Source organism: Leuresthes tenuis, unplaced genomic scaffold (genome assembly GCF_036924035.1).
Source record: "Leuresthes tenuis unplaced genomic scaffold, fLeuTen1.0.hap1 SCAF_22, whole genome shotgun sequence".
In the NCBI taxonomy this organism is placed as follows: Eukaryota; Metazoa; Chordata; class Actinopteri; order Atheriniformes; family Atherinopsidae; genus Leuresthes; species Leuresthes tenuis.
Window position 1 is genome coordinate 7,489,451 of NW_027325376.1, and position 23,127 is coordinate 7,512,577.

General features: G+C 41.9%; 1 protein-coding gene, 1 long non-coding RNA gene and 1 other non-coding gene across 4 annotated transcripts; all 3 read right to left on the bottom strand.

The window, feature by feature from the left end:
* Window positions 1-1,429: 1,429 nt before the first annotated feature.
* On the bottom strand, window positions 1,430-16,243 carry dtx4a (deltex 4, E3 ubiquitin ligase a). Of its 2 annotated transcripts, XM_072376618.1 has the most exons (9): window positions 16,010-16,243; window positions 15,572-15,786; window positions 13,015-14,191; window positions 4,651-4,712; window positions 4,210-4,371; window positions 4,056-4,117; window positions 3,352-3,672; window positions 3,146-3,235; window positions 1,430-3,049 (listed from the first exon to the last, which is right to left on the bottom strand). In XM_072376618.1, the coding sequence occupies exons 2-9, from the start codon at window positions 15,777-15,779 to the stop codon at window positions 2,819-2,821; spliced, it is 2,313 nt and encodes a 770-aa protein (XP_072232719.1). In that variant the 5' UTR covers window positions 15,780-15,786; window positions 16,010-16,243; the 3' UTR covers window positions 1,430-2,818. The 2 variants fall into 2 exon arrangements, with proteins under 2 accessions (XP_072232719.1, XP_072232717.1); XM_072376616.1 differs by lacking the exon at window positions 16,010-16,243 and having other exon boundaries at window positions 15,572-15,968.
* A 532-nt stretch (window positions 16,244-16,775) lies between these two features.
* Window positions 16,776-16,847, bottom strand: trnaa-cgc (transfer RNA alanine (anticodon CGC)). The gene has a single exon. It is a non-coding gene; the product is annotated as a tRNA-Ala (tRNA).
* A 3,668-nt stretch (window positions 16,848-20,515) lies between these two features.
* Window positions 20,516-21,610, bottom strand: LOC140281828 (uncharacterized). The gene is made up of 3 exons (XR_011909795.1): window positions 21,354-21,610; window positions 20,869-20,974; window positions 20,516-20,698 (listed from the first exon to the last, which is right to left on the bottom strand). It is a non-coding gene; the product is annotated as an uncharacterized lncRNA (long non-coding RNA).
* Between the last annotated feature and the right edge of the window lie 1,517 nt (window positions 21,611-23,127).

Sequence of the window (23,127 nt, forward strand, 5' to 3'; positions counted from 1 at the left end):
AGTGCCTCGTCTCAGGTGTTCAACTGAGTCTGTGGTTGGTGTCAGTAGAGGGTAATGCGCTGGGAGTTATCGTCTTTGCAGCTAAGACTTGCTCCTCCTAAATATCACAAACACTGGTAATGTTGCTCCCTCTGTGTGAAGTCAGCAGCAAAACCAGCTGAATCTAAAGAAGATGTTAATTCAAAGATTCCAATGAATTGGAGGCAGGAACACATCTGAACCTAATCTATTCCGCAGAGTAATTTATGATTTACGTGACTTGAAGTGTATGACATAACTTTACACAGGGAGACAATGTTATCATAAGGATTTCCAAAGGTTGGTCACAGCATAAAAGTGAATGTTAATACAACCAAACTAGATTGTTCTGCAAAGGTCGCCCAAAGGTGATCATGTTATAGATGTTTGGTGAACGTTCGGGGAACCAAAACATGCATCAAAAAAACTAAAATCAGATTTACACCAGATAAACTTTTCTGGTGAACCACAAAAAAAAAAATCCAAATTAACTTTTGGGAATGTTCCTGCAAGCAAAAAAAAAAAAGTTATGGGAATTAGTGAGTTCAAATAATCCTATTTGATTCTTAAAGCTGTAGTGCGTAACTTATCTCGCCCCCTAGAGGATTCCTGCGTTATTACAACGATGTAACTGCATGCGATACGTCTCTATTGTTGTCAAAGTGAGAGCTTCCACCGGCTGCAGCTCCGATGTGTCCCAGCTCCGGAACAACAGCCAGCCATCCGCAACATATATGCAGAGCTTCTATCTGTAAATTTACTCGTCACAGCACACAGCAACACGGGCTACACACCCTGTAACCTACTGCTCGTTACACAATGTGGCGAGCACCAAGGTGCTAACAATACATTACATGCATGCATAGCACCATTTCCAAGAAAACAATAAAGTAATCAGTAATCTTCTTTTTAGTGCGATCCACTTCTGAACCTCTTGGTCTTCTTCGGGTTCTCCGCCGTGTTGCTTCTAGCAGCGCTCTCTCTCCCCTCCCTTCTTGTTGTCAAGTAAAACGAGTAGAATGCGTCATTTCCTGTGCGTCAGTGCGGGAATGTCGCCCCAAGACACCAAATACAAAAACAAGAAATTCTGAAAAATACAGCGAGGCGTCAGAGGAGCCGAACGGCTTAATCAGCATTGTATCATCTCCTCTTGTAGTGGCTTGTGTGAAACGGATATTTATAGACAAATAAAAGTTACACACTGCAGCTTTAAAATGAGAAAATTGTGTCACTGGTTGCTTATTGTAACAAAAATTTGTAAAGTTATAAATTAAACATTTATTGCCTAATCAACTGTTTGACTTTCTCGACTTTAAAGCATCTCACCTTAAAAGCAACGAACACCACATTTGTGGACTGAACACGACCGTCACTGTATATAATATATTGAAAAAAAAAGAGCAAACGGGGCTCAGTTTTCTCTTTGAGCCTTAGAAAAACATTTAATGCAAATTTGTGCACATAAAACACATACATACACAGTGCATACATAAAGTACGTAAAGTATAAATGCTTTTTATGTCAGCCTACATTAGCATGTCCACACATGCCATTGTCTATCGCCTCAAACACCCCTCGTGATAAACCGGTCCGCAGCAGACTGAATGCAAACTGACTGGACCACTTTGGCCAAAGCTGGATCCACATCATGACAGTCCTCTGCTCCTGCTCATAGTGACATCTGATGACCATATTCTGTAGTGTGATTAGAGGCTGGTGTGTGTCCTACACAAAAATACAGTAGATACGAGTTGTTTCCTTTTGATACTAAGTAGAAAGCACTGTGCAAATCAGCGCTCAGGCAGGGGGTCCAATCCTAGCTTTTGGGGAAATTGCTCCTCCTGTGGGGGTTGTAATCCATGTTAGGTTTCCTTCTATCAGTCCTTGACATTAATACAGGAGGACATAGAAAGCTTTTAGAGACACACCCATGCTCTGAGGGCCAAACAATTAAGGAATGTCAGTTTGTGAGCTTATCAAATACAAAATACAGATAATGATTGTTTTTTTTTTTTAAGAAAAGGGGCTGGCATATAAAGTGACAGGCAAACCACTGTACAGCAGCAGCTTATCTAAACTGGCAGTTTCAGCCAGTCCGCCACACCCAGAAAAAAACAGTAAAGAGATGCACCATATGAAACAAAATGTAAAATGAAAATATAAAAACATGAATACATGGAGACAATATCATATATAAGGTAATAGCATTTAAAATTCAAACCTAAAAAGGAATGTAGTTCTGAAAGATCACCACTAGGGGTCAGCAAATGTCCATGCTTGGGTATCCAGCTAAACGCTTGAAAGATTTATCTGCAGCGAAACGTTGCTTCTGCTTGTGGACTAACACTTTAAAGAAAATAAATAAATAAAAACTAAACGAAAATCCAACACTTCTTTCCCCCAGTTCAACTTCCCCTCGCTCCCACATAGCAGCAGCAGTGGTAAACGTCATCATTCCTGAAAAAAAATCACTTAGTTACATTCTTGATATGAAGTCTCACAGTATAAATGAATGATTTACTTTTTTTTTTCCTTTTTTTTTTAAACTAACACTGCTTCGTATGAGCGCAGCGGCCTCGAATGTCTCACTGCAAACTTGATGGCGTTACTGCATCGGGACGGACAAAACTGACTCATGCAGCCATAAGAAGCTGAAATTTTTTCTGCAAAGTTTCTCCGAACAGTTCTCTTTTCAAGTTGTGTTCCGTCTGTTCACTTTGTCAGAAAATAACTCCCAAGACTGTGTGATTGGAGACTGCAGCATGGTTTCTTGTGTCGTCTGTGCGTTGAATGTCTCTGCTCACTCTCTGGGTAGACACTCCTCCTCTGTGATCCCCTGAACCCGCAGCTCCTCCAGGACGTTGTCTAAGTGGCCGGGGTCAGGGTAGCCGTGGCCCGTGAGGTTGGATCCGAACTCAGTCTTGTGGTGTACCTCGTTCCAGATCACCGTGTCAGACTCGCCGGTGGTGCTGGACGTACCTACGGAGAAGATGAGCCTGCGGTCCCACGCCACCAGAAGCAGCCTCAGAACCTGAGGGAAGAGATGAGGGATGAAAAGATGTAATCATCAAGCTATTGGGAAAATGAGACAGAAGAGATGCTTTGATATGATGAATGATTTATTTACCTTGCGCCCCTTCTCACTGTCAGGGAGGTAGCAGTGTCTGGGGAACCCACGCGCGGTGAAGGGTTTGCCTGGATTTGGGTGTTCAGGTCCCTGAAAAGCAGAGGCAAAATTTACCACATCGTCCCAGAAAACATGAGGACACTCACGCCTCTTGTATTGATGATTTTGAAGCTAGTATCCCAGAAACACCGATGTCCTGAATCTACCTGGATGCCAGGAGGGATGTTGTATATGATGCGAATGGTTTTGCAGTCTGGATGTCCGGGCAGAGAGTGGGGGATGACGTGATACTCCATCTTGCCGGGGGGCTGATTGCCTGTCTTGACTCCGTAGATGGTCTTGCAGGTGGGGCACTGCAGGCTGCCGTCCTTGTTGCCATTGTTGTACATAGCAACGAGGCACTGGAGATGGTACTGGTGACCACACTGAGCCAGGCGGCCCACCAACTCAGCCCGGGAGATGCCCCCAACGCCGGGGCCCTTGTAGCCTGATGGTCCTGCCAGGGCCTCCATGCAGATGGTGCAGTCCTGACACGGGCAGACGAGTACAGATTATATCTCCAAACCAACACTTGCGCTTCTCTACTTGCTTGTTCAAGGAAAAAGTTAACCTACGATATAAAGTTACTGTTTTGTTTTCCTTAATATTCACATCATATATTTGAACATGAAACTTTTTTCTTAAACTAATAACAGATTTAAGTAAACATGGTAAAATGTCATCTCCATTCTCTCCTGCTTTTTATCTTTAAACTATACTTAATATTCAAATATTCAGTTTTTCTTCCATTTAAAGTGTAACAGATTGAGCTGAAAGTACAGAGACTTTACACCAAAATGATCAAACTAATGAGAAAACAGTTTTTACAGTCAATCTGCTTCCAAACTACTCTGCGAGGGGGCAAACTCACCTCCTCTGGAGGATTACGGACTTTCTGAAGGTAGCGCTTCACAACTTCCTCGGGCGTCTTGCCTATGAGATGAAAACAATTATTAGTTCATAAGCCACACAACCTCATGAGCACAGGTCACAGGCAGAGGAGCCGTTACCTGCTGAAAACCCACCTTTCCGGGCCTGTTTCTTTGTGGTCTTACGACAGCAGTGGCCCAGCCCCGGCACAGGTTTGATGTCACTCTTGCTGACAGGAGGAGGATGAAGCACTAGCTTGGGAGGGCGAGTCAGACAGACAGGAAGTCCTGCTGCACTCATTAGGATCCCTGTAATGCCTGAAAATAGCAAACAGACGGGGATTATGACATACTGCAATACTAATTCTTTAGTCATTAAACTGTTTGACCTGAGGACTCTTTGAACCATCCTGATTAATTTAGTGGGAGACTGGGCTAAAAGATTATATATCTTTATCTATATATATCTATAGATATATAGATATATATATATATGTATGAAGAATGTCCCACTTTAAAGTTGAACTAATAATATTCATTTTGATCAGTTTAGGTGGCATCATAAAGAAATAGGATGTTGTTTAGGGATATGTTTACCTGCCAGTGCAGGATGTACAGGACTGGATCCATTCAGGTTCTTAACTGGAACTGTTGGCACTCTGAAACCCAAGAAAACAAACTTGTATTAATCTACACATCGCTGACACACTAACAGAATGCACCCGACGGACTGGGTCACCAAAGCCCAGACCGGAGGTGTCAAATCTGTTGAGTCACATGTAAACAAGGTGGACTTATATTCTGCTGTCTGCCGCAAATGCTCATTTCTAGTTCAGTACATGTCACCAGGTTAAGAGGCTTTTGCAGCGTCATGCCGAGACACACACAGATGTTGATCGTCTCGGCTTGACATGCTGTCCTATAATTGCCAGATATACGAGTTCCTGCTGTGTGAGGCTTAAAGTTAGGAATTCAGGGCCGCACCAGACACTTAACCGCTTGTGAAATATTGCTGAGAAACTTTGAAATGAGTTATTCTGATACTTTTTGATTAAAAAAAAAAAAATCAACAGTAATTGTGTGCCACAAAGCAGAAGGTACGACCATGTTTTGGCCAACATTCACTGACCACCAACATCCCCTGAGGTACTTTCAACTTATACAGCCTTGACTTGACCCAGATCGGTGTTTGATTTGTTCAATGAGCTCCTGAAATGTGCTGATGATAGAAAACGAGCCTCTCTTTAGGTGCCAGACCATTTTTCAAACTACTTTTATTAAGTATTTCTATTCACCAAAAGGTGAAAACATTCAAACCTGAAACGAGACAACAGACTGTGATGAGCACAAGCTCGGCTGTGCCGTCAGAGGTGTGTACTTACGGTCTACCACTTTTGATAACCGTCATCGCTGCTGCTCGAAAGGACCAAAGACCAACGAGAAGAGTCGAAATATTCCAGCAACAAAATCCACTTGTTTGCGGTTCTTGTTGTTTTAGTGGGACAGCTCCTCTGTCCCTGTCTTCCTCTTCCTCTGCATCTGAGCTGCTGTCACGTCTCAGTCCTGCTTTTAAAGGGCTAAGCCACCTGTTCCCATCTGTTGATTGAACTCTGGTTATAGGCCAGGGATTCGTTACGGCTGGGGATTACCTGTCAGTTATCACGTCACAATGCCAGGCGGTCATTAGGCCGACAGACATGAGCATGTACAACAGCAGGCAGCACCAAACTGATTCAAAAGCAGAGTATGTCAATATAATAGAATTAAGACGTGGGAAATTGCCTTGAATTCTTTGTTGTCTCTCACAAATCAAAACTGAATTCACTGTGATCACATTTTGACTGCCTAATATAAAGTTAGACGACAGCTTAAAAGTTAGAGCTGACAGGGCACATTGTCCTGTTTGGGGACTGTTGCTAATGGAAAGTGTCGTGACGTAGGGGTGGGGATAGGCTGCCTGAAAGCCAAATGTGGAACACTGCATTCTACGTTAATCTTTAACATTTCAAGTATCAGCGTCGTGCACTTCTTCTGTCAGCGGTTTTAACCTTGTGGCTGATCATTTACTGTGTTCTTCTTTGTCTAACTTGATAAATCTTCACAGTTGACTTTGATTTTATTTCAACTTGCTTTTACTTTTATTAGCATCTTCAATCGTTTGATTCCTTACCTGCGTTTAGTTTTTTTTCTCTGTCCATTTTGCCACCTCCTACAACACATCTCACATTCCCTCAGATTCATTTTCTTTAAAAAAATCCACACTCACGCCACTGTTTTACCTTTGGTGAATCCCTGGATGCCTACCAGATCTATATAATGCTGTTTAACCCTTTAATGTTCTGCACTACCGTTTGGTTGGACTTACTTTTCAGTGATTAAACTGTATCTTGATCAAATTAGTTTGGGTATGTGACGTGACAAATGAACAAGGTTATGTCTTTACTTTTTCAAATGTTGATAGTTTTACCGTGACGTGAGATCTTAACCATCTGTTAAACAACGATTCTGATTATTGTTACCCCATGGAAATTTAATTAAAAAAGCAATGAAGCCTTTTTCCTCTGCCAACCCTTCTGAGTGAAGCCATTGAAGGTTTCATTTCATACACAGCAAGTGAGAAAAAATAACCTCATACTGTCGTTTCACAGCCAGACTACAATAAATACATAAATGACCCACCCTGAGGTATGTATTAATCTCTCAATTTGGGAAAAACAACAAATATCCCAATCTGGGCTCTTCAGTGTGATATTTCCCCACTGAGCCTCTTCTGGGGAACTATTTAGAGCCTGCCTCACATTTTGAAAACCCCTGATCTAGAAGATTTTGAAGAATATCAAATCATTTAAAAAAAGAGGCAGTTTTCAACCTTGCTCTTATTCGAATAAAAATACGAGGAACGGGTTTGTTTGTATGTATGGTAGTGTGGTGTAAATGAATTATGTAATGGTGACATAGGAAACCTTGTTCTTCAGTTCCCGTACTGGTCAATCTGATTAGACTGTACTGTGTCACTATATTTGTTTGTTTACCAACTACGTGTCATTAACTCCCTGTGAGAGTTTTCTTTCCATGACTAAAAATGAAAAATATGCAGCTGGTTGGGTCCAGCCTGAGCAGGCAAAAGTTGGTGGACATTTTTGTCAGGCAGGACAACGTGAGCGATATGATCAAAAGATTAAAGGAGGCTGAACGGAAGCAGAGAAAGGGAGGGGAACCAGAGGAGAGGAGCATCACCCAGTCACGTTTTTGTGATCCCAAGCTAATCTAGTGGCATTAGAGCAGCCTCCATCTGCAGTGCTGAATAATGGGGACACTCAAGCTGCCACGTACGGAAACAGTTGTGCACTTTGCACATGAAGCTCACACCCTGAATCAAGCTGAATAAAAAAAACACAAACCTGAGAAGCAGAAGTTAAACCTCTGCTCAGGCACAAATGATTAAGTGTACACTTTGTGAGGGACATCACATCCAGCGCAGCAACAAGGGAAAGCTGTGTGCAACAGGTGTTCGCTCCAAAGGCAACTTTCGTCACTGTGATAATCAGTGACGCTGGAGGCCCCTCGGACTTTAACACCTCACTTAAAGAGCATCAGTTTAATTTCTCTGTGGTCACACTTTCAACAACAGCAAACGTTCATTCACTCATCCACCAGCAAAAGACAGTCCTTTAAACAATGAAAGTGACACTGTATCCACGTTCCATTCTAATCTGATGCCGAGTTCACTGGTAGAAAGACAGAAAAGTATTTTCAGGAAGTTGTTTGCTCAGTTAGAAATATAATTATGAGATAACAGCAGGAGCTGTGGAGGTCAAACTAAGATGGAGAAAACTTTTCAAGAAAACAGCTCCGAGGACTGTTTGAAGAGCAAATCGAAAACCTTTCTTTGACTGTGAGAGAAATATTTATTAGACTCTAGAGTGGTAATACTCCTTGGACCTCAGCTAAATTCAGTGTTAGACATTTAAAGTGGAACATCCAAACAAGCTTGACACCATTTGGAAAAAAGTTGTGTTTGAAGCGTGTCACAGATGTCATGAAGACCTCAGGAAATTGTGTCGGCTTGTGCAAAAAGGGCATAATATGTCTCCTTTGGGACACATTTCTGCCCCCTAAATGTCAGTCAAACTGGTCATTGTTCCTGTCGCCTTTTTGCGTGAGCTTCAGCTTATGTTTAACAAATTGTGAATGACACATCAAGTGTGAGGTGTAGCATCGCTGCAGGGCCAAAAGGCCACTAAACCACGACAGAAAGAGGTGCTGCTTTAAATAACAAACTTGTGTTTGTCCAGTGACGTGTAGTGTGGATTCAAAGCGTAAAACTCCAGGTTCACCACCTTCAGGGGATTTTCCTTCATGTGCATCGGTTCTTTTGTGGTGTCATGAATGAATCTGGGGATTAAGCAGCGAGCGCAGGATCCCAGGCTGATGGGATCAAAGACACGCCTGATCTGTGACGTTGGCGGTTTTACTGCAGCAGCAGGTTCGACCATCTGCTGGAAAGAGGAGCACTCTCACCAGGTATGTTCAGAGAAGAGGTCATTCATACGGCTGACCTGACACAAAACACAAAGACTACCGGGGCAGAAGTATTAAATCTGCCATTTTTTGGTATTTTACTGAGGCTTAGTGGTTGTGAAAGTGGTTTGTTTTAGCTAATGCAAGGATTTATTAAGTTGGGTTACTGTGCTGGGGCAATGTTGGATTTGGTCACAAGGAATTTATCCTCAACACACGGTCATGACTTAATGTTTGATCACAGCTGAGGCAACTAACCTTGTGCTGACCCACTCACAAATGACAGGGATAATCAGGAATAAGACAGTTCTGTTGTTAACATTCTTACTGCCTGTTGACAAGTTCATTTTCCTGGCAACTGCATAAATATAGAAAAAATAAAATCAACAACTCAGTGGGACTCAGTGATATGTAGATCATAAAATCTGAAACAGGCAACACAAACAGAACTGCCGGCAAAGCAGAGAGCAACAACGGTGAGGGTTTGTTTCTTCCAAATACTGATCACTGACATTTGGACCTTGGACATAACTTTCCTTATCGATCATCACTCTCTCCTGATGCAAACAGTGAGTCACTTAACACCAGAAAACCACATGATTACAAGCACCTTAGATTGTTCTTTCAGTCAAACCAACTTCCTTTTTCGCCAGAAAATGTGCAATAGGCATGTTTTCCCAGAACGTAATAGTCTCACAATCTAAAGTTAGAGACTGTGAGACTATAACGCATCTACAGCCTGTTGCTTTCTGTGGGGTAGTGCGCTTGTGGCATGTCAGGAACTGCAACCCGAGAATTATAAGTTTTCTTTTATTCCTGATTATTTAATGCTAAACATTTAGTATGAGCGAAGTAAAAAAGTGAGGATTGGTGAATGAGAGTAAAGTGTTGAGAGGCCAGTGAAAAACGTTGTCTTGGACTGGTCTCAAACTTGGCTCTCCAGCACGCACCAAACCGGTGTCAAGAACCAAAGGGGGTTGCGGAACCCTCTGCTGTCTCCTCACAATGCCAGAGTCTGGGGAAAAAAATTGCACTTGAACACACCAGAAAGACAACCTCCAACTGCCAGCTATGACATGCAAACTACATCTGCACAATATGGTAGAAATATAAACAAAGCGATCAGTAAAGTCCTTATTATTTCAGTTTTTTTGCTCAGTTAGGAATGTTTTCATGTGTTAGGACTCAAAAACCTGTGTTGCAATTGATTCAACATGTTTAATCGACCAAAAGAAAGGCATTGATGGGGTCTGGCAGAGCCAACGATGCAAGGTACAGACATTCATTTATGCTCCAGATGTTCCTGAGGGCAGATCATCAGCTTGGTGTATTTGGCCCTTACATACCGCCCGCAGAAGATTTCAGGACCGCAGTGTTGACGTGAAAACGCTTACAGAGTGTAAATTTAGGCTTTTAATAGTTTGAATGGTTTCCGCTTTTGAATGCTTGAAGAGTAATGACATGACATGCCTGTCCAAATGTGGGGATGGGTACTGAAATAGACTCTGGAAACAGCAAACTAACTCAAGCTTTTTTTTTTTTTTTTAAATAAGCCAACAGGTGTTGCTATGGTTACCATCCCAAGCATCAATAGCGACATTATCTCAGAGTCTTTCCAGGGTTTTATGATTCCCGAGGCCCCAAACTCCACACTATATGACAAAAAAACTTTTTGCAGAGTATAAGTATGTTGCGACGTGCAAACGTTTTAGGCACATTAGATACTCTGATTTTTCTCCAACATGGACCGTCACGAGGTGTCACCGTGTCCCAAATACATTCCTCGGATTTACAATCAGCCCACACGCATGCAGAGACTTTGACTCAACATCAGAGTCAGTCTGAGGCAAGAAAAAAAAAAAAAAAGAGGTTCTCCGACATGCAGGTGAATTTGTGTTGTTTCAAAGGCAAAGGCACATAGTTTTGCCTCTGTATTTGTCAAGTACCGCCATAATTGGACATTTGCATGAAAAATGAGAGGGAAACGCTTCTGAGAGCTCGGCTCGCTCAGTATGAATGCCCATCATTGTTGTTCCATGGAAATGAACCGGCCCGATGAGCTTTGTCACAAAGATTAAAGGCTCAGGAATGCTAATGAAAGCAGATGTAAAGCATTGTGTCCAGAGCTCCAAACTAATAGGAAAGTCCTGCAATCAACAAGGAAGCATGTCCCACTGTATAACTGGGCTCATTTAGATTTTGTACGCAGTTAAATAACAATATGATTATCAGAAGCATCTTATCTGAATAATGTCAATGTAATGTACTACACATACAATCCTTTAAGAATATGTTTTGTCAATAGATAGCAGGACACCTTAATTCCTGCAGGCGAAACTAAATACCTTCCCAAAGTCTTTCTACATTGGATCATAATTCACGTGTTCCTTTATAATTTACAGGCTGCAGTAAAAGTTTCGGGTAATTATTTTTACGGACATTAGAGGATCTTTTCTGGGTCATAATTATCTGAAGCAACTCTTTCCACATCAGCTGACAAACAGTCATTTAATTCAGTGCTGCTGCTATAAAAATACTGCACACAGCAGACAGTCACGGAGGAGTTGTGTAATACTACTGTTGTATGGTGACAAAAATGAAGTAGCGTTGAAGTAGAAAATGTAGTAGATGACAATGCAGGAACTTGTCAGGCTCAAATGGCGAAAGAGGGGTCCAGAGAGGATTATACATCATTTTCATAAATGAATCGGCCACCACACAGTCCAGATCTGGTGCGACTTTGACAGTGAAAAAGATATTTTTGACATTATTATCATTATTACCACTGAAACGATGTGGTCCAACAAATTAGAGTGCAACTCTTCTTTTGGCTTGGCCAGCGACATGCTTTAAAAAAAATGGGATGGGACAGAAGAGTGGAAGAATTGTGTGATGCAAAAAGAAGAATCTAGAAAATAAACTAATTTGGTTAAAGGCTGATAAGGCTGAAAACCACCACTGAATAGCCATGAACTCTGGGCCCTCAGGTAGCACAAAGTTAAAAACAGTTACTAATCTGCAGTGCAAATCACAAATCCAAGTTAAAACTCTAAACTGCAGAGCAAATATTAGGACAATCTAAAGATGCCACCGTCTCTAAACCATAGCTCAGCTTCTCATTCTTTTTCTAAGCAATCATGGACGCCGCATCCCCTCGGCACAAGAGGAGAGAGGCCATCAGGCTTGTTATCAGCTCAGAGCTTGAATGTTAGCGCCACTGTGAAGGTATGGGATTGTACTGCTCATGGTATGTCTATCTGTGAAGGCACCATTGATGTTGAATGGTATATGCAAGTTTTGGAACAACATGTACTTCCATCCAGACAATGTTCCAGGGAAGATCTAACTTATTTCAGCAAGACAATGCCAAACCACATTCAGCATGTATTACTACAACATGCCACTGAATGAAAAGTACCTAACTGCATGCCTGATCTATACAACCTACATTAATAAGAGTGGAAAGCAGGTCTCTTTAAAACTACAGCACTCTCATACACCTGTTTTGTGGAGGAAATATTTCAAATTTAGCAGAAGAACAGAACATTTCTGGATTTAGATACAGATTTACATCTCATCTAACAATAGGCGCATTCGGACAGAGAGTTCTAAGAACTGTCCACCTCGAATTTATAAGAACTCCTTTCCCAGGAGAACTGTTTCATTTTGCATTTGCACATAAGTTGGGTACCTTGATCAGGACTGATGTGATGCAACCGTCTGCGACAGTGACGTGTTACTGTAGCGCCACACTCAACAACAAAACCCACGAAAAGTATGGAAAGAAGAAAACAACACCATCAAGAAGCTAACATGGAGAGTGAGGAGGCCACTGTGTTTATGGTCTATATGACAGCAGTATTAATCATGGATGATCACATCAGGAATCTAAGATTGAGGCTGGAAGAGCACACAGCGAGAGTCAGGAGACGAAGAATCGAGCAGCAGGTGATACCTCTTCGTTTCATGAAGGAAAGAAGGGGAGCAGAGCGCCGCAGACAAAGGAGACGATGTGTAAGATTAACTTATTAAACATGCGCCGGTTGTGTCCGTGTTATATGAGTAAACATTTCAGACAAGGGACATAGCTACCAAACACCTACGTCATATGTGTTCCTATGGAACCCAAAAAAGACCCTGCTTCGGAGAAGGAGCTAAAATGGTTATAGGAACTGAGGGCCGTGGACCCTAGTTCCTGTATGTCCGAATGCGTGAAAAAACAGCCTATTTCCTGAAAAGGTTATAGTAACTGCAAAAGGTTCCTACAGTAGGAATGTGCCTAATGGGCCATGTCCCAACTCTGGCTAAATTCGCCATTAGCATTGGTCCAAAACTTTTTTGTTAACAAAAAAGCATACACACAAAGCCAATGAACCACAGAGCCTTCGTGGTGGAGGTAAGCAGAATATGACACACTGGTGCACTTTTTTTTGTACTCACCCAGAGGCGATAAGGGCTCGCGACTGAGCCATGGCGATACGCTGCAGTGCAGGACGACTGAGGCCTGCGAGGCTGGACCGGGGCGGCAGAGGGGCCGCACAGGCAGCAGCACCAGATGAAGACACTGGACCCAGAACGCGGGCAGAAGGCGACGGCGTGCAAGTGGAGGCAGCTGTGGAGATGAGAGTTGGGGCTGGGGCAGCTGCTGAGGGGGCAGAGCAGGAAATGGAGAGGGAAGAGGGAGCAGAGGGGTGAGGGGGGGAGGTGACAGACAACGAGGGAGCGATGGAGGGTGGAGGAGGGGGCGGAGGAGGTGGGAGAGGAGGAGGTGGAGGGCGATTGGAGATGGAGAGAGTGGCAGTGGCAGACCCAAGAAGCGAAAGGGAATGGGCGAAGCCTCCTCCAAAACTGAGGCTGCTACTGCTAACACCACTAGGACCAACAATACCCACACCTCCAGCACCACCCATACCAGCTACACTGAATCCACCTGTCGCCCCAACCATAGATGTCCTGTGGGGGGAAAGTGATCTTGAAAGAGTTGGAGGCCGAGGGAGTGTTAGTGAGTAAGAACCTCCTGGGACAGGGTAACTACTTAGTTTGGGACTGGGTGGTTTGGTCTGCGGTGGTCTTCGACCCAGAGTGTGAGCGGTCGCCATGGTGCCAGCTTTGACACTTAGCACCAACATACACTGCTGACAGGCGCAGGGCTGTCCCAAAGATGTGATGGCTGAAGCGGGCAGTGCCCCACTGGGGTACGCACTCCCGTTTCCAGTTCCGCTGCTACTCATCCTGACCCCCATGCCTACACCTGATACATCAACGCCTAGAAGTCCTCCATGTCCAGGCATTGACGTTGGGCCCCAGGCATGGTGGGACTTGGGTAAGGGCCCGGACACAAGCGGGTAAGCTAGGTCGGAACGTCGCTGGATGCGTCTGCAGCGTTGAGTTTGCCCATTGATTTGTGTCATGCTTTCGAAGTCAATGAGGTAGCAGAAACCCAGTGGCGCCAGGTCCAGCCAGGGCTGCTGACGATCACGAGCTGCCTGGATGGCGATGCCCACCTCTGTGTCGTATGCGGTCCAACTACCAGAGTCGTTCTCCCACTCCCACAACCAGCCCTGGCCTGGTGCCGAGGTGGGATCGTAGAAGCTACGTCGAACAGGTCGAAGGGTGCCTGAAGTGGAAGTCACAGCACAAGCAACTTTAAGAGTGTGGTGTCTCTGAATTGTATTATGGCCTTTAAAGTCAGCACTAATATATGAAGAATGTAACTTTGGCACACACTGTGAGGATAATTTTTTTCTTCACTACTGACCCACAGGAGGATGCTGGGGGATGAAAAGAGGATGCAAAAGGAGTTAAGTGACCACACGATCTGCTTTAATCAAGGTGATTACAACCCTACCAGATTCAACATGTCTGCTATTTCTTGCTAAGAATCTGGGCAGACAGGTTGCCCCTGGTAACAGCACATGGTGTTCTGAATTCTGATTGGTTGGCGGCCTTGATCTGACCCAAAGCTGGCTCTGTTTGCTTTCCCTGGGTGTCCAAAGAAACTCAACAGTGTATTCAAACTGTAAAGACTCCACACAACAAATCCTGTCTCTGGGAGTGGAGCACATTTTTCTTTCAGATGAATGAGCTTGAGAGGAGAATTTCTATAAAAACGTGTTTTGAATCTGTTTGAGCCAGTGCTGTTTCCCTTTTTCTTTAATCTGCCACAACAGTCAGCAAAAAGTGGGCAATCTACATTATCGATATTTAACAAAACTGGTCGTGGCATCTGAATTGGTTTCATAAAGGAGTCTTTTGAATATGTGATGCAAACATAGAAACGGGACAATGCTCAGGCTCATTTATAAATTCTGCTGCTGTCAACCTCATTACATCAATGTCCTCAAATTCCTCCACCGCCCCCCCTTCCCTCTTCCCACTGCTCTCTTTTATTTAAGTTGGGGCACCCTGCCCATCTCCACTCCAGCCTGTTTGGGATATGGGAAAACAAACTACACAAAGGCTTTTTGTCAGCCAGTGCTTAAAGAGAAAAAGAGGGGCAGTTTTGGAGCTTTGGTCAAAATAAGCTAAAGGCTTACACAGCCCTCTTTTCGAGAAAGATTTCTTTTTTATCCATGTTCTTGAATGAAAGATAACTGATGGTAATGTGCAATTAAATGCTTTTTGTGCCCTTCAGACATTTGAGTCAAGTATGTACAAAATTACAAATGTGTAACACATCCCATATCTTTAATCTTAGGAGAGAAACTGGGAAATGGAGCAGGTGGAACCACTGAAGGCAACATTTTGGAATTCAAAATAGACCAAATATAACAGAATTAATTTAGAAGATTATCTTTACCCTGTCCTATAAGGGGGGAAAGCCACCCGACAACAAAGCGTTGAATCAAACCATCAATGGTCTGTAGGAAAATTATCAAAAGAGATCGAGAAGATAAAGCAGACACATGAGAAATAAAAAGGCCTCTCTCTACATCAGGCCTAGCTGTGATGTTACACCCACTGCCTTGTGTCTCTGCCCGTCTCCTCTGAGGCTCACCTGTGTCTTGTCGGAATTGGTGCATGGAATGCAAATCGATGATGTAGGGCGAGAGGCGAGAGTCCACCTGGCCGAGGACGACACTACCACAGCGCGGGTCGCTCCGGATGACTGCCTCGATGTGATGACAGACAGCCGGGCTGTACGGCCGCCAGCGTCCGTGCTCGTTCAGCCATTCCCATACCACCACGGCGGATGCTAGTAACATCCTACTCCTGCAAAAGGCGACAAAGAAATAAAGGTCGGCAGTGGTGAGGCATGCACATGAACTAGAAAACGCGGGGGTGGTGGGCATTTAAAGACACGCCGCCGCCTCTCCACCGCGCATCCCTGCGCACAGCGGCGCTGCATCCATCTTGGACAGCTTGCAAACCAGATGTGTCCTCTCCCTGTGATAACAACTATATATTTAAGTATGACAGTCAATGCAAACTGTACCTTCCATGTTTGTAGTTTCAGATTTGCAGCAATCACTGAGTCATTTTCTTTCTCTTTGTATGGGAAGGATACAAAGCGTTTCGGGGCGCAAGAAGCCTTGCAGGATGGTTGCATTTTACTCCCTATGCAGATGAGTGACGTCAACAGAAAGCATTTCTCAGGCACAATCAAGTTTGGGTGAGAGGAGAAAATGCAACTTGGATGCTGAAGGTGGCGCGATACTCTTTAAATAGGTTACTGTGACAGGTTGGCTTTGATCATGCAATAAATTGTTTATTTTTTTTAAAAAAACATGCTATTTAAAAAAATATTTATCAGGTTACATACGGTCCACCGTCTCCCGTTAAATCACTGTTTTGTGGGAGCGTCTAAGAGTTTGTCAATTTTTCGTTGTTACAGCATCTTCAGGATCGAAATCCAGTTTCTGGTTACATAATTGATAAGATAACCTAAATTTTCACAACACTTAAATTTGACCTAATTTTTCAGCTTTGGTTCACTTACTGGTTCATCAGTGACGCCTCCATACAGAAAGCCCTCATCCGCCACTGATGAAGATGGAGAAAATAATGTTTGGCATTTGTATGGGAACGTTTCAACAACCAATCGGGTTCGAGCATTTTCCCCTTTGACCAATAAAAAATTTACTTTGCTTCTTGTAGATATTCGTTTGAAATGTTTGTTCCTTTCTGTCACTCGATGTTTCTGGTTTTACAACCATGCCGACTCACTCGTTCGTGAGTCAAAGAACGAAACAGAAAAGGAGTGGAGATGCCGGGGATTGAACCCGGGACCTCATACATGCGAAGCATGCGCTCTACCACTGAGCTACATCCCCATCGATAACCAATGGGAGGAAAATTTAATCTTTTGAATCAATTTCATCAAGGACAAGTTCTATCTTTTTTTAATCTATTTAATGTTTAGATAAAAAATTACACACACAAAAATGGTTTTACTGGAAAAGTCACTTTTTTTTATTCACTGCAAATTTTATTTACAGAATGCGCCATGAAACGCATAATCCGCGTTTTAAAGCGTTTTCTTAACAACACATGATATGTCTTTCAGTACGGTACATTCATTTCACGGAAGTGACATCTGATGCTCAGTGGCTTGCAAATACTTTGGAGCAATTTTGACATGTCTAAGTCCCACTTGCAATGATGTGACTGAGGTTGAAACTAACTTTTATATAATTTTCCAGTAGCTGCCTTTTTTGAAAACTACCAAAAGCATTTGTCTGTATTTTCAGTCTTATATATGGCATAAACAACCGTTAAAAGCACAATTTAATTTCTTCATTTTCATGCAAATTAGGGTTAACATTTAAAGCAGTAAAAAACATGCTACAGTTACACAAGTCATACATAAACATTAAAATGCATATTTATAACAGCTTCATTCATCAGTCCCTTTTTTCCCCCTTTATGTTACAAAGATGAAGAAGATGAGGTGATGTTATCTATCACTGATTGACAACTTTTATGCTGACCTTTGTGTGGGGAAAACAAAATACAACTACCTCGACAGCCACTTGGGTTTACTTGGAATAACAACCACTGTATTTCTAAACTTGTCCATCGTCTTTCATGAATTCTCAATTCTATTTCTTGGTTTCCTGAATTGTGCTTTCACAGTGCTGTCACATCACCACTCATTCCCTCACCTCTCTCCTCTTCAGACCAGATGGCACTTCCTGAGAATTGCTTCAGGTCTATCAACAATCCAGTCCCTCCACTTGCATCCACTTTACCTTGATCTACTTCCACCTTCTCCTGCTTTTCCTCCCTTTTCTCCCCTTCCTTGACCTCTGGCTCATCTATTAGTTGTTCCTGCTCTCCTGAATCCGAACCCTCCAAACTTGAATCATCATTACTTTTTTCCTTTGTGTTATTACTTTGATCGATGCTATCCTCCTCGTCTTCTTGATCTTCCCCATCTGTGTCACTACCCTGATTACTACCATCTTCTACCTGTCCCTCTTCAACGCTCTCCATCTCTGCTCCCTCCACATCACTGCGAGGCAACAGCTGGATCCCAAGACGTGTCTCCAGAGTTAATACTGCACTTCTCATCCGGTCTCGGACCCCTCCTTCTTTGTATACCATGCGCTGGATTGTATATTCGCCATTTGCTTCCCTATTCAACTTCTTGTACATGAAAATCAGCAACAGAATTAAGGCTATCAGGGTGACAAAAAGGATCGCCACAGTGTGGACAGTCATACCTGAAGAGAGGAGAGACAAGAGGTCAGATTAGCATTGACATGGACGATAAAATATGTTAGTTTCAGTGAAGATTTATTTTTTCTGTCAGGCTATCTTTTAAAGGATTTAAGATTATGGATTCTATAGAAAAGAAATAAACAAGACTGTCATATTTGTACTGTAAAGAATGTGTCTGAAACTGTTTATACAGATAATCACAGTAATTCAATAAAAAAGGCTATTTTATCAGAGTCAAAATAGACTTTAACACGGACATCCAAGGCAAAATGGAAAAAGCACATGCATAAAGCGTACACAAAGCCTGCAGTAACGCATTTAATCGCGGTGGCTTTTATAATGTTTTTAAATGTACATGGCATCACCACAGAAACTCAAAAACAGCTTTTTCACAGGAGACACGTAGGACAGACAGGGCTACGATGAGCCTCTTTTTTTTTTTCCTTGCGTGGTTCTCAAGATCAGGGAAAATAAGACAAAAGTACATTGAAAGCATCTAACCAACTTCCAGGATGTTTACTTTGAATCTGATCTTTAGAATGAATCTATAAGATAAATATAGTCATCCCAAGGCTGAAGTTGTCCTAGGTTTGGGGTAAATTGATCCAAATCATGGGTAATCTGTGGGTAAACTGGACATTTAATTAAATCTGATACTGAACATCTCTGAAAACCTACTTTAATAATCCCTTTTCCTTTCCTGAATAGTTATATTAATTTTAATAAAGCTAACTAAACAACATAATACTAACCAAATGAAGTTTAGATTTCAATATGTCAGATCATTTGTTGAACACCAAAGTTGAAATTAAATGCTACTGAAGCTTACAACCATTTTTGTCAAAAGAGTTAGTGTATACTAAATAAAAAAATGTTGCCAAAATTAACTTTGGCATCATGTATGTCATATGCAAAACAACTAAACAAGCAAATTCCCTTCTTGCAGTTCCTCCAAACTCAAACCTGTCTGTGTTTATCTCACAGCATTTGACCCACTTTGCCCATCACTGGTCATTTAGAAATTAAATACACAACTTACCAATTCAGGCAAATAAATGATTTTCATGGTAATATTTACATGAATATTTTTAGACCTGGATAAACTGGAATTGATAGTGATCAATGTAATGTGTCAAATTCTTACTTTGATGTGCAAAAAATTGTTTTAAAGAAGTCTGATGCTTATCAGATATTTGACGTTCTTCCTCTTTTTACAGTCTGGAAGATATGATGGGTGCTTAGAAAATTAATCATCGCATGAGAATAAAGGAGCATGGTTGTCAAGATACGGGGTGGATGTACTTTAAGTGTGTGTTCGGTTAAGTTTGGGTGAGAAACAGTTTTGTTTTGTTTAGGAAAAAATGATATTGGCAGACCAACTTTATCAGAAAAGAGAGAAGAGGTTGTTTTTGTTTTCCTCTGCCTGAATGAATATCCAACCTTTTCATACAAGTGGGGCTGTCATTACCTGAGGTGAGACCAATTCCAGTGACAAAGTCACTAAAGGAAAAGCTTCTTTCTATGCTACTTGCAGATACTTCTTAGAAACAATAGAATGTAAAAAAAGTTTTTCTGCTAGTCTGTTCAGGAAAAACAGCAGCCAATTTGTAATCCAAGCATGGCTTTACAGACAAATGTGTGCTAACCTGATCCACTCCTACCCCTCCTGCCTCCAAATATCGACTTGTCTTTCGGTTTATAAGGCTCACGCCTTTACATGTTGCTGTAGTCTGCTGAGAAACATTGAGATTATCTGTATTTGCAATTTGAAATAGCAGATTTGATTCTGGAAACTTTTATTTAACCCATGAACTATTAGATTAGTGTAGCATTAAAAGTATAGGCTAGCCTGGTTCTGTACTAAATTTCCAAGCTAGCACATGGTGAGGCACAAAACCCTGTAAATTGGGCATTTATGAGCTTTTGAACTACTGGTAGGCAGACTTTGTTAAATCTAGTGTTTCCCCAAACAGCAGTTTTCTATAGAACGGGCCACTGGATTTAAAAGAACAGTATGGATTTGAAATGGTGATCCAAGCCTTAATCCAATTAATTCATTCCTGCAAAGCAAGAAGACCCCTCTGTGTTATCCAGCTTTATATCCCACGATACTCAGTTCAATTTAACACTGATGAAAGGAGTTTCCCCACCTGATGACCCCAATGACATGTTGGTCAGCACTGCTCAATGGTCTATGTAGGGATCATAGGGAATTATTCACTGGCCTTGTCCATTTTTTTCTTTAGCACAAGTTTCTTGTGTTTACCTTGAATAAGATAGAAATGCACTGTACCTCTTTAGAAAAAGTTGCAGTTGGGTACAAAAAGTAAAAAAAGAAAAAATCTCAAATGGTTTGGGGCTTGAGCTGCAGGCTGAAAGTTGCAGTCACAAACTCTTGGTACTTTCAAGGCAGCAGGCAATTTGTCATCAGAAAATCCATTTATACATTTAGACTCAGGGCCTGAGGAAAAGAACAAAATGTATTAATTAAATGATCGTGTAACATTGGGCTAAAAAAGATAAAAGGGTAAACTCTAATTAATCATTCAAAACTGCAGAATCAGTGGTCAATAATTCCTGTTTATTGTGAGCAGAAATGTATTTTGCAGGTTCTTAAAGTGTTTTACATACACAGGATGTCTGTACTGCTTTGCCGCCTGAAATCGAAATCATAAGCTGTCTGTGTTGCCTGGAACGACAGGAAGCTTAACAGACCGCTAGCAGCATTGCTGGCTTCCTGTTAAAATGATAATTGAACAGCGTCAGTCAGCTTTGCACAACAGAAAACTTTTTAGCAGTGGCTCCTGAAACTGAGATGCGACATTGTAAACTGCAACATCGAACTTAAGATTACTGATAGAAAAGAAAGCAAGTGCATTTAAAGAATAAATTAAGCTGGAATGCATGAGAGCAGCTGACCAAAACAGTATGAAATGCCTGCAATGGTGTGATTATAAAACTGTTCCGCATGTATCTTGAATAAGTTTCTAAAGTGAATTAGATCAGTTGTATTAAAATCGTGTATAGCAAAGCAAACCAGTCAATTGCATCAGAAAACACATAAGTAGCAGGCAAAAAAAAAGAAGAAAATTGATAAACTCTTTAAATGAACTTACCAAAGTTGTGAGGAGGAGGTATCTCTGCAGTTTGTAGAGCCAAACAGAGAAGATTGGTAAGAGACAGGTCTATGTCATTTAGGGTGTGTTTGAACAGCATGTGTGTGAAGGAGATGGAAAGAAGAAGAGAATGGGGGCAATGCATGAGATGGGGTGGAGAAAAGCTTACTGAAACCTTTTGAGGTAGGTGGAGGCTTAGGAGGGTGAGAGCGCAGATTAAAGAAAAAAATTGCAGCAGGAACCCACAACAGCAGCAGGGCGTGGTGGAGAGCAGAGATAAGAAAAAGCATAATTATATATAGAAAGAGGAAGAGAGATTTGAAATTTTCCTTCCAAGCTGACTTGATACTTTAATTTGGCAACACAGGTGCAGACGTGTTGTAATGCATGCAGGATTTAAATCAAGAACAATCTCTTAAATTCACCTTGCCCAAATATAGTTATGTTTCCTGTGCAGTTACATCTGTCCAAGGGTTGTCAATGGAGCCTCGACACCACAAAGGACATCTGAAGCAAACATGACACCAGTGTGTCAAAATGTCACCATGAACATTGGTGACAATCTTGAAGCAGCAACAGCATGAATCTTTGAGCCCAGAATAAGCCACTAATCAAACCATGACCCAAATCTTTCTTTGATTGAAGCAAAAACCTTAAGGTCATAATTACAGCTGCAATTTTAACCCACCAGTAAATTTCAAAAGATGCATACAGCATGCGAGTGTGAAACAAGTCGGCCACATCCTGTTTGTGCTTCACTTACATCTGCTACATTAAGCAAAGACAACTCAACCAAATCAGTACAGTAACTCTGCACTGTACGCCCCTGGAAATGTGTCGTGAATAATCTGAATGTATAACCCTTTATGAATAGTCTCTCTCAAAGGCCATTGATTGTTTAACTTGCATTTTAAGGCTAAAATGAGGGTGAATCATTATTTTCTTCTTTTGCAAATTCAACAATCACTAGAGATGTTTGTTTTTTTTTCCTTTTAGGAGCATAAAGTTTGAACTCTTTTCTTGCTTCTTACTTTCATCAATCTCACCCTACTCAGCTTTAAATTCATTAGAATCAAAAGTTTAACAAAAGCTTTATTTCATTTTTACTTTCAGGCCAGTACACGGAAGTCCTGGTACCTTTGCTGCAGCTTTGTCAACTTCAGGTCAATTAAAGAGATTTCCAGGACTGAATTTTGGATGCTGCCTTAAGCAGTTTGGACAGCAATTGCTGGATAAAAGTGACCCATCACCCTAACCAGAGGTTAGAATGGTTTTCCCCCTGAAACTTTGTCTCTAAAGAGGTTTAATGCCGGATCGTACTTCAGCCCAGCGAGCTGCAGAACCGTGGAGGCCGCCCCACAGTGGTTTGCACAGTTGACGGGGTCTAGCTTTCATATTGTCATACCACAGATTTTTCCACATTCTTCGCTCGTTTGTTACAAACCTTAAAATGAAAAGTCCCTCCTGCTTTCTAGTACAGGCCAGAATTTATTCCATCGTCTTCTCTTCTGTCAATCCTGCTCGCTTACTTTGTTGAGATGTTTTACAGATGCTACTTCCTGAAATCAAGAATGCCTACATGGGATATGTGTAAGACATTTAAATAAGTACGAGCATTCAGACTATGAAAATAAATATCAGATCTGGAGCTAAGAGGAGTGTGTTTGCATTCATGTGCATGCATCAGTTGAACAAACTCAAACACAGTACAGGAAGCACAAACTGACTTATACTTACGCCTGAACATGAGAAGATTATTAGTGTCAAGAAAAGA